General features: G+C 41.4%; 1 protein-coding gene across 2 annotated transcripts in view; it reads left to right on the plus strand.

Moving 5' to 3' along the window:
• The window catches only part of LOC115900922 (serine/threonine-protein kinase Sgk3), a 55,618-nt gene that overhangs the window by 13,170 nt on the left and 25,143 nt on the right, over positions 1-17,305 (plus strand). The window contains exons 1-2 of one of the 2 annotated variants that reach the window (XM_030943132.1): positions 8,912-9,223; positions 16,327-16,531. In XM_030943132.1, coding sequence (XP_030798992.1) covers positions 16,454-16,531 — 78 coding nt within the window. In that variant the 5' untranslated portion in view covers positions 8,912-9,223; positions 16,327-16,453. Of the gene's footprint in view, positions 1-8,911; positions 9,224-16,326; positions 16,532-17,305 lie in introns of those variants that run through there. The other variant, XM_030943133.1, reaches the window with a different exon arrangement.

A 17,305-nucleotide genomic window follows, 5' to 3' on the forward strand; every position in this document is an offset into this window, starting at 1 on the left:
AAATTGAAAGAGCGGAATAAAACCCAAGAGAAAGAAGTGATGGACAATACAATTGCTCACCATACCCTGATGCCCAGCCCATCCCTGATCAGGGATTGTTGCTCCTGGCCAACTCCCCCAGTTTGTATGCTGAGTATGATGTCCTAAGGTATGGAATGGCCAGTTCAGGTCAGCTGTCTCAGCTGTGATCCCTCCGAGATTCTGTGCACCTGCTCAGTGGAAGAGGATGGGAGCATGAAAAGCCCTTGACTTAGGGTAAACACTGCTTAGCAGCAACTAAAACATCAATGTGTTGTCAACACTGTTCTCATACTGCATCCAAAACACAGCGCTGTACCAACTAATAGAAAGAAAATGAACTCTCTCCCAGTTGAAACCAGGACAGTTCACAATGTATGCAATAAAGTGTATATGAAAAACTTTGTTTAGCAATTATGTGTATAGGAAAGCTGGAAATAGGAGTCAGCAGTAGAAACAGCCAACCTCCTTACTGTGACTTTTAAAAAAATCCTGATTACTTCTGCATTTCTCTTCTCAAAATTAGTCATCATTCCTGTAAGAGTGAGAAATAAACAGTGGTTGTATTTTCGGACTTTGGACTCGCTTCTACATCAGTCAGGGAAGGTAGATGGGAGAAGGATGAAAATGTCCACAATTATCCCAACTTTATTTTAACAGAGGTGTGTGGTGAGGACCCCTTGGCTGGACATTTCCCCGCTCCCCAGGGGAGGTGACCGCAGCACAGGCAGGTTCTGAGGTTCCCTGAGGTTCTGGTGTGGCAACAGCTGCTTTCAGGAAGGCGTAAGTTGGTGACAAACAAATAAAAAAAAAAAGAGCAGCGTAGGCCTGGGAGAACCACAGTTACATAAAGGTGAACAATGAAACATTATTTCTCAAGTGGGTATTTTGAAGGGCTGTTACCACAACGCTTTTTAAATAAATGCAAGTTACATTTGAATCGGAAGCAATTTGGTGTAGCAAACTGCTACTGACTCATCCCAGACCTGAGGGGAAACAGAGCTGCTGTGAATTTTCGAGAGCTTGCATGGGATGTGTTTCAGACCATCCAAGAGTGAGAGATATTAGTACCCTCCTCCAACACTGCTCCTGTTATTATCCTGTTATTATTAGCATGGTGCACATTCCAGTTAGGAGATCCTCCTTGCCGCTGCAATTGCATCCAAACAGAGACTGATTGTTGGTAGCTTCTTGAATGTTATACAGATTCCATACATATCCCATATTGTAATACCAATGCAATAACAATGTATTTATCCAGAGCTTCAGTGCAGAAGATGTATGTCTTGAGTTCTCATGGCTTTACAAAATCTTTTATCTTCTTTCTAGAAAAAGATTTTTTCTTCAGTTCAAAGATTTATAAAAACATTTAATGAACCAGGTTGACACAAAGATTGCCATGTAATTAGAAAACTCTGACATTCTGCTCTTTTGTGTTCTTGTGCAAACTTAGAATTGTGCTGTCATCTACAAAATCTACTTTAATTTGTACAGCATTGTTGGAGAAAACTAGTTGGAATAAGTCTTGCTCTTGATACATCCAAGAGTAGCTTGGATTGTGTGCAGGGACATTTTCATATGAAACATTTGAGTAATTTGAACAATGACTTAAAGAAAGTACCATGTTTTTTAAATAATCTGGTTCTTACTGTCTCTTTTTAAATGGCTGTATGTACATCAAAGCTAAATGTCAATAGATACAATTTTGTGGTAATTTCTGCTACCTAGTAGGAGTAGTCAAGTTCCATGCTGTAATATACAATATCTTGCCTTGTTCTGTGTGGTCCCTACCCTGCAACACCACAACACTTAACATCAAAAAATTGTTGACCTCAAATATTAAATACTGCCAATGTTCCTTTTTAAAGCTGCAAAATGGAACAGTGGTCTTGAATTAGTATTAAGATTAGATGGATTTATTTAATTGTTGCTTATGCTCCATACTTAGATTTACAATATTCCATTATCTGGCTTCTGCTAGATTGCCATATTATAAAAAGAAAGGGAAGTTTAAAAATTAGTTTACTGGAGTCCAAAAGATGATCATCTGTACCTGCTGCTTGTTGTATTGGTTTTACCTGGTATAAGAGGACCATATGCATTTTGAAGTAAAATATTGCTGATGTGTCTTTATATAAATCCTTTCTGAAACTCATTTAAAAGTTCAGAGTCACATGTACCTTCAGACACTGACCCATTGTTCCCAGGACAGAAAATGTGCAAATGAAAATGTTCTTGGAGAACAAAAATCAGACTCTCTGGCTAGTAGATGAATGTACATCTTTTCTGTGGGTCAAGAATAGCATTGGAGATCTGGCAAACCTGGGAAATTACTAGATAAGCAAGTAAGCAAAGTAAGGTCAGCAAATAATAAACTCCTGAAACATTTGTCTTAAATATGTGTCCTTTTTGGATTTTAAGATATGTCTTCCTGCTTTGGTAGGTTGGGGTTTTTTTCATTGTTGCTACCTTTTTTCTACTCTGAGTTGGTGCATAACAATGCTTTAGTGGAATTGATACGTCTTTTGCCATAAACAGTTTGTTGGAAATATTAATAGAATAGCAAAAACAAATCTGGCCGATTCTGTAGATCCTAGGCTGCCTTTAAAATGCTTTTATTTTGGAAAAAGCCTGTGAGCCTTTTGTGAGGGGACATACGCACCCCAAACCAAAGCCCTTGTTCAGTTTCTTTTGACTAGAACACCAGTAAATAGCTTGAAAATGCAAACGGGGTCCTTGTGTTCTTGCTCATCTCTACAGTTTGAGGAAGAACTCTTGACATTCTGGGTAGACCCCACCTACATAACATTGTGTGCCAGAGAACTTGTTTACCAAAGCATGTTTGTTCACCCCAGCCTGTATTTGCAATTCTAGCAGAACGTGCTGTAGCTGGGATTCAGGAGGCTGAAATAAGAAACATCCATACAGAATTACCACTTAGAGAGATTTTTTTCTTTTATACTTAGCTTTGGTATACCTTCCTGCACAAATCGCTCAGATCTCCTGGAAACTCAGAGACTTGACCTATTTTATAGAACTGTATTTATAAATGGAATTCCAAAGAGTCTTTGTTGAGAGCAAAATGCAGGTCATACAGTGCTGTCAGTTGGGAGGGGTTTTTGACAATTTATATTTTATGGGCTGTGTTTGATAACTTCAGCTTCACAGTGTTTACCAGTGCAGTAATTTATTACTGTGTTTTATGCATGTCTGCTGAAACTAGTCCCAGAACATGTCAGCATGTACCAATAAGCTGTATATGTGACATGTCAAGCACATGTGTTGCTGTATGCCTATAAAGCAGCTGGGTATCTTTGTCCTTTTTTTATCTATATATTCCCTTTTGTTATCTGTATATTCACCCTTGCAGGACTTGGTGGTGAGCCAGGTCCAATGTGCTTCTCTTTTTCCTTGTGTTCTTGGAACCCATGTAAATCTTTTGTGCTTCCATGTGAGCAAGTGGAGGTGGCTTGAGGCAGCATCCACACTGTGGGCTCTGAGATAACTGATAACTAAGGTAAACTAGGCTATCAGGGGTTCAGCATTCACACTGTTCTTCTGGCAGCTGAACTGGTTCGTGGACGTTTCACTTGGGCACGCTTGCAGTGAGTGAGGGCAGCTGCAGGGCAAAAGGAGATATAGGGGCCATGTGCCGTGGGATAGTTCTGCTTCTCCTGAGGACACAGCTATGGTTGGGTGATGTCTCCTGGTGGAACCCTGCCAGCTCCTGGAGTGATAAGTGAACAGGATGTAAACAGCAGGGTTTCGGTTTCAGCAGGGACAGTTCATGTGCACAGAATTCACCATTCACTTTAAATGCCTTAACATGTTAAGTAATTTTTAGAAACTAATCATTGAAAACAGTGAAAATAACCTGAGAAAAAGTACTCCATATAGAGTAACAATAGTGCATTTTGGTGTGTGCATGAGGGAAGTACTTGAGGAGGATGAAATCAGGAAAACAGAGATATGTGTATTGAAATTGCAGAGATGGTATTTCACTGCCCGAGATTGCATTTTTACTTTGAAATTTCATCATTCATTTTTGTTATTGGCAGAATACTTGCTTGTGTACTAGTGTTCCTTTAATATGCTTCAGTTGATTTAAACCAGTTTTCTTTTGAGCTTCTGTGAAGAATTTCTTTGATGTGGTGCTGCTGTCATTTTTCTGGTTCATGTTATACACACTCTATGATGTTCACGAAATGATGCAGTTTATTACGGTTTTTCTATAGTTTTCCATCATTTTGATTTGTGGTGTTTGCTATGCTGAGGGAGAGTCCATGTAGTGTTGTTGCAGACCGTGGTTTGGATGTTCATTAACCTCTGTGCTCCAGGACATTCTTCTTGTAATACTCATGGATCATCGTCTTTGTTCTGGAGTGCTGGAAAACTGGCAGTTCACTATGTCACTATGAATGAAGCATCCTTTTACTTGCCAAATTCTTGTGCTTTGTCAAAAGATAATACTAAAGCTCTCAGCCGTGTTTAGGAGGCTTGGGGTGGTTTCTGGTGGGTTGGTTAGTTTGCTTGGGAGAAGGGGTTGAAGTATATGTTTGCAATGAATCAGTCTTTTAAGTATTCATTTCATTCCTTCAAATTGAAAGACTGTCATGTGAAGACATTCTGTAGCTGATCTAGCATACAAAAAGAAAGTAGGGAAAAAATCATTTCCTCTGCTCAGCTCATGTAAATCTGAACCATTACTCAGACTCCTCTAATAAGCACATGCATGTGCAACTATGAAAGTGAGTTAAATGAAATCTATTAATATGCATACATTCATTAAGTGTTACAAAACCAGCTTGAGTAAAGAACAGTTACCTGGTGATACTGTTGCTTGCACCTGCATTGTGAGCTTTAAATCTTGCCCAGCTGGCATTTCTTCCACAGTTTTAACTCTCAGGCCTTCGTCTGGTTCACTTTCCCACCCAGTGTCTTCTCTTACTTGATGTTGTCCTTGGTAGCCTGTGTTTTCTGGTAATCTCATGACCCAGGGAGTCTAACCAGACACTGTTTCCTCCAGTACACAGCTCTCAGGTGCCATGCTTTGCAGGACTGAGTGCCTGGTCCCCACTGGCCCATGCCCAAACCTCTTCTGTTCCTAATCAGGCAGCGGGGTATGAGCATGGCCTAATTAGCTGCCAAACAAGAGGCTGGAGAGCAGTGTGAGAGCAACCCACAGAACAGGGCAGGTGCCTATCTGTCTTCATACATTTATGGGGTCTTCGTGGCCTCCAGAATCCCTGGTGTTAGACAGTGTTTGCCCAGAGTTGCTGTGCCTGTGTCTTTCTGAGGTGAATCCATTGCAGCCCGAGGCTTTTCCAAAGGGTGATGTCCTCAGACTGCTCAGTGCTGTGCAGATGGGTACAGCCTGCTGGGACTTGGGCTCTTTGATTAAAACAGTTGGCACATGTGATGTTAACTACAGCGGCCATGAGTTGTTTCCTGGATGAAGTCTAAGTCCAGAGCTTGATGGGCTAAAGGCCAACAATAATTATTTAAAAGATTGCTTCATATCTATTACTGTATCATGTTTGGAGGGTTTTGAACAGACACATTTGGTTTAACTGGAGTTAACAGTTGGCAAGATACTGCCACAGAAGTAGCTTTAATTCCAAACACCATCTCATCTTAGTGTCCAAACCTCTTGACTATTAACAGTCTGTTCTGGGGCAAGGAGGTTGTGTTTTCCTTTGTGTGAGGATACAAAGCTTGGTGTTAACCGAGATAGGCTAAGATATTCCTTTGAAGATGCAAGAACTGAAATGGAGAGCTGTGGTGTTAATGTTTGAAGCTGATAGTGAAGTAATGATTTTGTTGCTCAAGTGGCCTGCTGTGTTTCAGAAGTAACTAAAATTCTTGGACTACGCTTGTCAAGTGGTTTGGGCTGTGCTTTTTGTGTGAATATTTGAATGTATACAAAAGTTTCACGGTATATTCAATATGGAACAATATTCACTAGCAAAACTCCTGGCTGCATTAAACAAGTCATCTGTATTCATGCTTGTCTTTGTCTTACAATGTTTTTTTGTGCTCTGTTTTTTTCTGTATAGTTCTCTTGATGTTATGAGACTTGATCTTTGCTCAGAGACAAGGTTTTCATACTAATTTAAGGACATTTTCAGTAAAACCAGAACTGAATAGTTCATATTGTTGCTTCCTGCTCTTCCTGGGCTTGGAGTAACATGTTAAAGGTACTCTGCATTTCTGTGACCTCTCACATTTGCAGTGGGTTGAGATGGGTCCTTAATTTTTCTTCTGTTTTCTCATATTTTCCACCCCCACCACCTAATCACTTATATTCCTTGAGCAAAGGCTTAAAATAGTTGGGATGGCAGCACACTACATGGATTTGTAACATTCCTTAGAAGCAAAGTACTGGAAAGCGGTGGAAATGAGGTTCTTTGTGTGTATTACTGCCCAGAAAACATAAATGGGGAATGCAGGGGAGTTCCTGGGGACAAAAATGTCAGAGTGAATGCTGACCTTTAACTTCACTAAAAGGCAAGCTGAGTTCCATGCATTTCTCTGTGTGCTATGCAGTTAACCACCAGGTATCCACCTTGACATTAGAATATTAGCCTTTAAAAGCTCATCAAGCAAATCTGTAAATTACAATTTATTTAAATTTTAGGACCTTAACAGTGTTTTGCATAGCATGATGCACTAGACAGATGAATGTACTGTGGAATTCATTCAGGCAAATTACAATTTAAGGATATGTACCGTGTTGCTTATCTCTAATTACCTACTCCAGAATAGGGAGAGGAACTGCATAAAATAAATGGCTCGACAGCCCAGTCTTCAGAGGGATGTTCAGTGTGAGGAAGGGCAAATAGACACTCTTTAGTCAGAAGTTTAGGGCTTAGACTGTGTGGACAGGGGGACAGAGTTAAATTATCTTCAAGCCAGGGTCATCTTCTCACCTTTCCTGGGTTGAGGCTGTACTGTAAATCAGTCCAGTAGCTCCATTTAACTGATCTGCTGACAAATGAATGATTAACTGAAAACTATCCAGCAGACAGAAGCAGAACAACTGCAAAGTAAAATAGCTCTCGAATACAGATTACCTGACTAAATTATTTGCCAATTACTTATTCTAACTGACTGAAGTTCAGAAGCATTTTGGTCTGGGGCCATGAGAAGTCCTAACAAAGCCTCTTTAAATCCTCTCTGTGAATGCAGAGGTAAATACCTTGGCAGATCCAAAGGAGCAAGAGAAGGCTGTTGCTACAATGCCAAGTCTCAATATCTAGCAGTACCTATGCAAAACCACAAAACTCCAAAATCACGAAAGGGCAGGTTAGGATGGTAAAATTCCTCATTTCTTCCTGTGTGGACTCTACTGAAATGGAAGCTTGTGATCCAGTTGACTTGTAGCTTGTGTGGACACAGTTACAACACACCAACCCAAACACTGACGTATTTTAAAAACTGCCAGACTGCTTCTCTGATTTGTTTTTGGAGAATGCTTGGATGACTGTCAGTGCCTGACACATGAGTGTAGTATTATGCAGGAATACTTCTGCAGCAGCACTGTTCAGAAACAGGATCTCCTGAATTGCTGCTTGCCAGATACTTGCCAATACCTGTGGCTGTTGAAATGAGCACCGTCATGTCCTGTCAGGCCCAAACACAAGTCTTGTGAAGGCAGGCCTGTAGAACGTGGGGCTTCTCCCTAATCAATAGAACAGTTCCTCATGACAGCTTGTGGGGTTTTGGGGACACCCTTGTGTTACATTGGTAATACACTGGAGTGGGCTGCAGTATTTTCACACTTGTGTTCATTCTCTCCATGGCCTTTGAAATCCCAAGAAACATTTCAGGTATTTATAGGGAGGAAACTAAAATGGCATAGGCTGTTAACTCATCCTGAGTGTTACCATTTGCATTAGATATTCCCTGCCTCTTAAGCCTTCTCTGAATGTTTGAAAGCATAGCAGATCCTCAGTAAACATGAGGCTTTAACTTAATGGGTGTGGTGGTCTTTTCTGTTAAACAGAATCCATGCTAACTCCTGTCTGTCTCACACTTTTAGATCTCGTTAACAAAATAAAGTGAGGAGTGATACTGTCATTAAAGGACCTTATTTCCCCCCCCCCTATAATTTATATTTTTATAACTGTTTTATGGCCTCAATTTGCTCAGGAAAACTTGGCAAGTTACACATAATTTTAAGACGTCTGGTTGAATTTTAGTGGGGGTGTTGAAACTTACCCCTGAAATTTCAGAGGTTGCAGAAATAGTTCCCTAAACAGTGCTAGATATCATACAAACCTATCTCATTTCCCCTGTGTTACTGCTCCTGCCCATACAGAAGGAGAGCTGTCATTACAGCGGCTGGTTGGCTTAATGACGGCCTTGCCGGTGGATTGTGGGCACCCCTGGGCACACTGAAGAGTTAAAGTGACACCCCTCCTGTGCGCAGGGGTGTTTTAAAGTTATTTTTACCAGAGCGTTGCTGTTTTTCCTGAGTTTCTGTGGGGAGCCGCCCAGCAGAAGCAGGAGCATCCCCCTAGGGGCTGGGAAGGGGAGAGGGGACTGAAGCCTTGGGATTAGGGGAAGTGAAAATTTGCCCCTAAAACAAAACATGGTTTTAAAAGTTTTTTATTTTAGTGTGGCTCTGTAGATATACATAGGGCGGGAGGGGGAGAGGATCTCACCTCCCGGCCCCGTCCCACAGCCCGGGGCAAGCGGGCTCCGCGCTCCGCGGAGGGCTGCGCGGGCGGGCGGGCAGCCTGGCGCCGCGGGCGGGGAGGGGCGGGAGGCAGGCAACGAGAGAGGCAGGGAGGGAAAGAGGCAGGGAGGGAAGAGGGAGGGAGGGAGAGAGAGGGAGGGAGAGAGAGAAGGAGGGAGGGAGGGAGGGAGGAGAGGGAGAGGGAGGGAGGGCGGCCGCAGCCTCGGCGCCCAGGCGGAGCCGCCTTTCCCTTTCCCTTTCGCCGCCGCCGAGCCCCGAGCGCGTTACCCTGCGGGGGCGGGCGATGGCCGCGCGGGGCAGCGGCGGCGGGCGCTGGGCCGGGAGCCGGAGGAACAGCGCCTGAACTTCCTCGAAGTCCTAGAAGAGGAGCCCAGAAATAGTTGCTGGGGTGAAGGCGAGAGAAGCTGGGTTTCGTTCCCGAGGTCCCCGCGGTGCGGTGGAGCCGGTGGCTGCGCCGGTGAGGAGGAGCAGGGGGAGGAAGAGCAGCAGGAGGAGGTAGAGGAGGTAGGTGCGGGTCCGTGGTACCCAGGGAGGGGAGCCGGGGCGGCCTCGGCGCGGTCGTTCTCCTCCTTCTCCGGGTGGTTCGCAGCCAGGACGTGCTGCTGTTTCGGAAGAGCAGCGCTGAAGCGTCTTAGGCAACGCTGCTTTGTCGAAATTCAGGTACCCTTGAGGAATTCAGTTTTGTGGAGGTTAATTAAAAGGCTGTTGTAATGTATTATGGCTAAAGCTCTTTTCACAGCTCGTCCTTTTTTTTTTTTTTTTTTGTGTGTGTGTGTTTATGTGTGTTTTCCTCCTCTAGCAGCTCACAAAGGTGTAACTGCTGCTTCTGAACGTGCAGTAGTTTTGCAGGATGGAATGCGCCTTTCTTATTCCCCATTACACTTAGGATACGTTGTCATGCGGGTAGTGCATTTCATCACAGCACAGCAGTGTCACCTGAATGCCCTTACGGTTCTTCTTGCGCTGAAGAATTCTGTGAATATCACTTGCTGCAGTGTCCTTGTAGCTAAGGTTTGTTTATAACTTCTTTCAGACATTCCAAGTGGTTTTATAGACACACATAGAATGTGACTGTATTTTTAAGGCTTGATGTTACTCTATTTTGGAGTCTTCTAACATTAGTGTTGTTTCAGTCTCAGTGTCTAAATATAGTTCTGACCTTTTTTTTTTCCTTCACCTGCACATCAGTCTCTTCAATGACTGTAATATGAACTAATGGTAAAAACAGAAGCTGCATATGGAGGAGTATTTTTCTGAAGGCTTTATGATACTTTAGATTTCAGGAAAAATTGTTAGTAGCTTTTGGAAAGCATTTTGGAAAGTTCAGTGTTGTTAAGGTAGTCTCCATGCATGGTATTTCTTGTAATATAAAGCTAGAAAACTGACCTGTTTCTTAAAAGATACTTTGAGATTCTTGTTTAGATCAGAAGTGCAGCGCAATTGACTTGCCCATGTCAGTGAGAAGTACTGGTTGTTTTAAAAACCTTGGCAAAGCTGAAGAAGTAGGCACTAGTGATTACATGATAATGTAACATAATAATAATAACAACATAATGTGTTAAAATTGCTTTCCAGCCTTGAATTCCCACCTGTGATGTAAATTACAGCCTCACCACATCTGATGCTATTGCACCAAATTCTGTTTTCTGTACATAAGCCACTAATCTGTGAATCCTTATGAACTGAACCTTCTCATTCTCTGTGCAGCACAGAAATATGTGAGAGTTCAGTGTATGCTCTCACCTGTGGGAGTCTGTAAACTGTCCTGAAGAATGGATGTAGAATACTTGCTGTGGCTGCACTGATGTAACACAATGAATCAAATGGTGGTGAACTGGAGGGGCAGTTTGTATATTGCTAAAGGGTCTTTCTCCTGCTTGCTTTTTATATCCCAGTATTTAATTTGTTCCCTTTTCATTATCCAACAGCTTTATGGTTCTAGGCAGCCATCAATTCTGTAAAGCCCAGACTTCAAAAGTGTGATTTCTGGATTGTGGCCCGTAACTTGGATTTACATATCCATTATGTAATTATCCAGCTATATTCTGCTATATGGATTTTACCTTTTGCTGATTACAGTACATAAAACCCTGGAACTCTCTCCATGTTCCATGTGTTAGTCGTAACATCCCTCTTAAACAGATTGAAATTCTGTATTTAAGTAGTGAAACCGACGGAGAGCCATTGGTGACTTCTGTTAAAGGTCGTTTAAGAACGTGTCCAGTATATCTGGAATTGAAGTGTGGTGTTATCTTGTTTCATTTTCATCCAGAGGGGTAAAATGAGGCTGCATTGTTTGCCTGGTGTTTACTGAAGTCTGACTGCCCTCTTACGTAGAGCTGACTATGTTGCAGGTGGCTGCTGTCAGCTGTCTAAGAGCTCTTCAAAGTAGTTTATGGTGCTGTTGCTGCAACTCCTGAGCTGTGCTATTCTTAGGCATCTACATTTAAAATTTAATTGGACCTGGTGTATAGGCAGACTGAGAAAGCACACCAAGAAATGTGCTGGTAGCAAGTGTGGATTTTTTAAATGTATTCTGTTATTTGTGTAAGTTGTACCATCTGAGACACAGTGATCCTTGTGGGTACTATGAACACAGGCTAAATGGAGTTACTGGAGAATGGAATTACTATGGAGATGTGTTCAGGATTAAAAGACAACTGCCTCTTACTGGCAGTATTTGTTCTTAAGACCTGTTTTATTACTCAGGGTTTGCTTACCACAGCAGAAAACCTGTGTTCTGTCATGTAATAAATATGAATGCAAATAGGTCTAATCCAAGCCATGAATCTCGTTATAGGCCAGTTAAGAGTAATTTACTGGAGCTTCTTTTGGGAGGTGGGGCAGAAGGGATGTTCTTGGGTGCAGTACAGTCATGGGAAGGTAATGTTTGCCTGACTTATCCAAAGTAAATTTGATAGAGACAAAAGAGGGTAATTACTTATTTCATCCCTTTGGTTGCATTTTCACTTTATTTGCAGTCTTTTCCTGTAACTAGAAAGATTCAGTTGAATTGGACTTTGCCCATGTTGCTGCAGAGGAGTGGTGCTACTAGAAATTTTTAAAACTGTTAGGTAGTGGGTGGATGTGTAAACAGGGAACTTTTCCTTTATAGTAGTGGCTCAGTTCTCAACTCTCTCAAATTATACTCTAGAAAGGATTGTGGAGTTAAGCCAGGGATTGACTAGAGTATTTTGGTTAGTGCTCTGTTTTTTAATTCAGGTGAAGTCGTGCTAGAGGTCTACCATGGTGTCTAGTGTTACTGTATTAAAAATTGTATGTAATGTGATATTTAAAAGGATGTGTTTTGTGAATGAAACCTGTTTTCTCCAGAACCTTGTTATTGAACAGCTTCTGGCCATCCCTTTCTCTTTAGAGATTAGCAATCTGTGTTTTGCCTTTGACTTTTTATGAACCACTTGACTTCACATACAGTGCCTCATCCTGTATTTCTGTTGCGATGGATTCTGAATATCTTGTCTCCCATTTCCTGTGTGTCAGCTGCTGTCTGGTAACAAGAATGGGACACTATTTCTCCACAGAGAAGTTGAGAAAAAGTTGACTTTCTGGGTTTTCTACAAGATTGTGTAAGGCCCAGTGATATGTTGAGCCATTATCAGTGTATTTGTGGAGAAGACTGAGGAAGTGATGAAAAGCATGCCAAAGTTGATACTTTCTTGAAAGTCAGAAGAAATAGGGTAGTGTTAATAGTGAATAATAGGAGTGCCTCCTGTGCCTTGCTTTCAGTTTCTTTATATGCAAGCTGCTTCTGTAATTGGAATCACAGGTGAGATTTTCAGCAGCTGGTTTAATGATAGCTCAGTCCCAAACTAAGTCCTTCAGGGCAGATGATTGGTGTATAGGGAAGTGCCTATACACTGTTCCAGTGCTCTGTTGCAATGGATATGGATCCTGGTGATGCCTCCAAATGTGCTTGCAGGGAGAATCTCTGGGGGGTTTTGTCTGTTCTTGTCCCTGCTTCTCTTGTCTTACTCAAAGAGTGAGTGTGATTTGCCCTGGCATTAGAGGTATTTAAGGCAATGTCGCAGCAGTTGGAGAGGCACCAGATGAGTACACAGCTACCTGATCTAGCCTTGGACATTCTAGGCAGAGGTTGAAGCATAAGCACCCAGAAAAAGGATCTTTTGATTATAGTGATACCATCTTTAGGCCATTAACATTTTAAAAATAAGAGAAAATGTTCTAGTCCAGAATAAAATAGTCTGATTAAACTTCAGAAACCTTTTCTAATACAGTTTGCTTATGTAGAAGAGAGTAAAAGGAGGATGCCACAGACTGCTAAACTATGTTGTATTTGCCTGTTGCATGCAGCTATGAGGAAGCTGCACTGAATATTTTATAGTCAGGCATTCATTTGTGGGTGTAGTAGATTTGTGTATGCTCTCATGGTGTCAGGGTTCTGCTATTGCCATGCTCTTGCTTTACTGCAGGCAAGGGTCAGCCTGAAAATTGATGTTGTTGTGGCTTCCTGCAGGAAACAGTGAAAATGCTGCTGGCTTGTATAAATCCATGGAGAGAATGGACAGTATAGCTGTTGATAGGCTTGAAACTGTGCCAGGAGGACTGGTGACTTCTGATCTACTTTAACTTTTTCTGTGCTTTCTCCTGTTCCAGGCCTCCATAAGCCTGTTTAAGTTTTAGCTGTTTCTGGACAGCGCTGGTCTCAGCATTAACCTGTCTTGCAGGTTCTCTACATTACCTACATCTTTCACTGGTGGCCAAGTTTGATTTGAGGGGACTTACTTTGATATGTGGTTTTTCTGAAGTTCCCTTCCCCTTTGGTCTGTTATCAAAGTTGAGCTGAGGGGCTGCTTGGTTTTAGTTCCAGGAAATGCTGTAACCAGAGGTAGAGATTCTCTGCTGACTGTGTCTGTTACTCACTCATACCTGGCATCCTTTAAAATTCTGCAATTTCCACTTTAGAAGCTGTGGATAAAAATGTCTCTACTGTTTTCTCTCCAGTATTAATTACTTCATGTAGTTATCACAGCATTTGTGATTTTACCTGCTGTTTCAACTACAGCTATGTTCCTAACTGCAGCATGGTAAAGATTAAGGCAAATGTGTCCCTATTTCTGTAGTCAGACCTACAGTTCAGATGTAAGAAGCTCTCAAGAGCTGATATGCTCAAGGCAAATAGAAATTGAAGGAAAGCTCTGATCCGCTGGAGCTTAGTGGCAGAGTGAAAATGCAGTTCTTCCAAGTTTGTCAGTTCAGCTTAGTGTTGGTGACCCAGGCACGGCTCAGAGGAGATGCCTCAGGGAAAGAAAATAATCACAGCCAGTGATCTTCCAGGCAGCTTAAAGAACAAAATGTGAACATTACAGTTTTGGTTTCTCAGATGATTTATTCTTCATCTCCCCAGTAAAATGAATAAATTCTTCCTGAATTAATCTGGTTGACACTTCCTCCTTTTGTTTTTCAGAGGTCTTTCAGCTTCAGATATGAAATAAAGTTTAGTCTTCCAAGACTACAGCTTTTAATCCATATGGCTCCTGTACTGGCATTTAAAACTCTGACACTAAAAATAAGAAACTGAAGGGATGAGAGAAATACAGTCTGTATTGTGAAAATGAGTACAGGCATCTTGGAAACCTTTGTAACAAACGTTGGTTTACAAGAGGAGAAGGACAGTGAGTGATATTAATCAGGGAACACCTAATCCATTTTAAAGCTTTACTTGTTTTTCTGTGATGAGCAGTAAGACAGATAAAATGCAGGGGCTTATGCTCAGTTCCTGATACTAGACCTGAAGTAGATAAAGGTTGACACAAGTGCTTAGTAAAGTCTAAGCTTAGTGAAACACTTACTGGAAGTGGTGCCTGTTGACTGTTTTAGTAGACCTCTTATGATGGGGAAGAGCTCAGTTAACCTTTACGTCTCAGTTTTAGTGTGTGGCAATGGGAAAACACTCTTAATCTCATGCAGGTATAAAATTGTGGAAGGTGTGCCTTGTAACAAAGCTTTTAACAGTAGCTTTCCGAAGGAAAAGAGAAACCAATTTGAAACCCATGGTCTGTGTAACTGTGTTGAATGAACTGCGTTCTAGTCAAATAAAGGTGGGGAGAAGCTTAACCCTGCTCAACTCTGTAATTACCTAATTGGTGAAGTAGGGAACAATCAACTTAAAGTAAATGCAGTTGTAGCTGAAAACAATTTTCTGAATATCTTGAGGTATGGGATGATCTATCACTTAGCTGTGATTTTAGTGGTTGTAAACATTCCTTTTTGTTCAAGTCGTCACATAGGTCTTTGAAAATTAACTTAATTTTAAATGGCAAAAAGAGAAATAACAACATGAAGTTTGATGATCTGGCTTTTGAGAGCAAGAAAAATAGTGAGTTGACTGACTGAGACTAGTTGAGTATTGAGAACAAATCTTTTCACTGGATTCCAGGAGCTTTGGCCTTCGTGCCAACATAAATATGGGTGTCTCTCTAATAGCAGAATTGCATGGGATTAGTTTGTGCTTTTTGGAAATTTATGATATGAAATATAGAGTTTACTTTTATTCTTCCCTGTTTTAAGAAAATAGGGAGTCAGTGTTGAACTGGGCACTCCTTTTTCCTCTGGCTATTTTGACGAGAACTGAGGTCTCCCTCTTTCTAAGCCACTTCTCTCATGTTTGTGAGTTGATCAGACACATCTTGCTCTAGAGCTGTGCTGCATTCAGTGAAGCAGTTCAGATGGCTGTGCTGTGCTGGCCCAAACAGAGGTGTGTAGCTATGCAGCATTAATTTTGGCTGCTCCTAAGCCCTGCTGAAGCTCCTGTTGTTATCCGTGGGGTCCGGTAAATAATGTGCTAGTTCTCAGGGCAGGTGTGGAAAATGCTGTCCTTCTGTGAGTAAAGAGACATCGAGTTGACACTAAGCTTTCTGCCTTTTTGATGGTTTTATTCTCAGTCTCTTGTGTTGTGCCCTTCTCACATTCTGCAAGGAAGCTTAACTGTTCCACTGAAGGGAGAGGATGACCTTACACCTTGTGTTCTGCCAAACACAAAGTATGCCTGGTAAGGGGAAGGAGGGGCAGAGAAGGTAAATATTCAGACATACACATGATGCTGCCTGTGTCCCTCTCTAAAATTCACATGAAAAATTCGTTTTCCTCATGTCGTCTTTCATCTCTGATGTGACATTTAAATGCACTCAGCATGTTCTGACAAATCTGAAGTGCCCTCTGGTAGAGATTCATGCAGTTGAAAACCTTTGGTATTGAAATAAATTGTTCTGAATGTACAAGTTGGTGGCATTTCTCAGATGTCTGATACCAGGTTGTCATCTTCAATTATTTCTTCATGCCCTTTGTTCCTACAAAATATTCTCTGTAGTGGGCCCAAATCTGTTTCCAGTATGTCTACACAGCTCAATGAGCTTTTGGATGCACTTATGTCGTTGGAGAATGTGAGTGATTTCAGTGAAACAACAAAGAACTACAAGCAGGAAAGTTTACAAAATAGCCATGATTGTGGCTTTATATGTACATATTAATGTGCATTTCCTGTCAGCAAAAGTTCTTGTCACACAAGTTTTCAGCAATGTGAGTTAAGAACTCCTGTACTTAAATTTTCCTTCTGTGTTCACTTTAAGATAACATGATGGAATTCAGATTTTCTCAAGAAAAGCTGCGGATCTTGGACCAGTACCGTTGACAAGACCTCCTGACTGCAACACCCAGAGCAGGGTCCTGGAACGAATTTGTCATAAGAAACACACAATGGATCTCAAAGAGAGCTGCCCAAGCGTTAGCATTCCCAGCTCTGATGAACACAGAGAGAAGAAAAAGAGATTTACTGTAAGTATGTAGGAGAGTAAGTCTGCGGGCAAAGGCATAGACTATTGGTGCCTAGCAGTGCTGCTTTCTTCTCTTCTGCTGCTGAGCTTCATATTATTTTCAATAGGTTTGTGGAAATCAGTTTCCTTGCTCTTGTGAGCACTGGCCATAGTCCAGTGTGAAAGGTTGTGAATGTCTTACAGTGTTTACCTGTGTTGCTTTCTGCATAAAGAACTTGCCTTTACAAATTTCTGCTGATTTTATCCCAAAATAGCTGCATTTGCTTGTATAAAATATTTAAATATCCAAGTACAGGGAAAATATTCTGGTACCATTTTTGGCATTCTACACGATTTTTATGAAGACATTTATTTTGTAAAAGGATAAAGTGTGAATTTGGTTCTTTGTGGGGTTTGTTTGTTTGTTTGAACATCCATTCTTTCCGAGATATCCTATTATACTATTGTAATTTTTTTGGTGTAAAATGAAAAAAAAATATAAACCATCAAATTTTTTCAAAACTTTTTCTGTCTTCCTTCCTGTTTCTGATTCTAATGCTTATGAGTTTTTTCCTATCCTGTTCCCATTTCCTTGTCATTTCTCTCCCTCTTCCTTTCTTTACCTTCTAGTTTGACTTTCTGGTTGTGAAGTCTTCCTATTGTGTGGGAAATTCTTTGCATTGCATAGTGAAAAATAAAGTAGTGTGGAATGGATTTTTGCCTTCTATATAACCCTAAATGACAAGATCAAAATACTTCCTTTAGAAGGCTCAAACTGTTTCGTTGCTCTTGTGCA

Source organism: Camarhynchus parvulus, chromosome 2 (genome assembly GCF_901933205.1).
Source record: "Camarhynchus parvulus chromosome 2, STF_HiC, whole genome shotgun sequence".
NCBI classification, from domain to species: domain Eukaryota; kingdom Metazoa; phylum Chordata; class Aves; order Passeriformes; family Thraupidae; genus Camarhynchus; species Camarhynchus parvulus.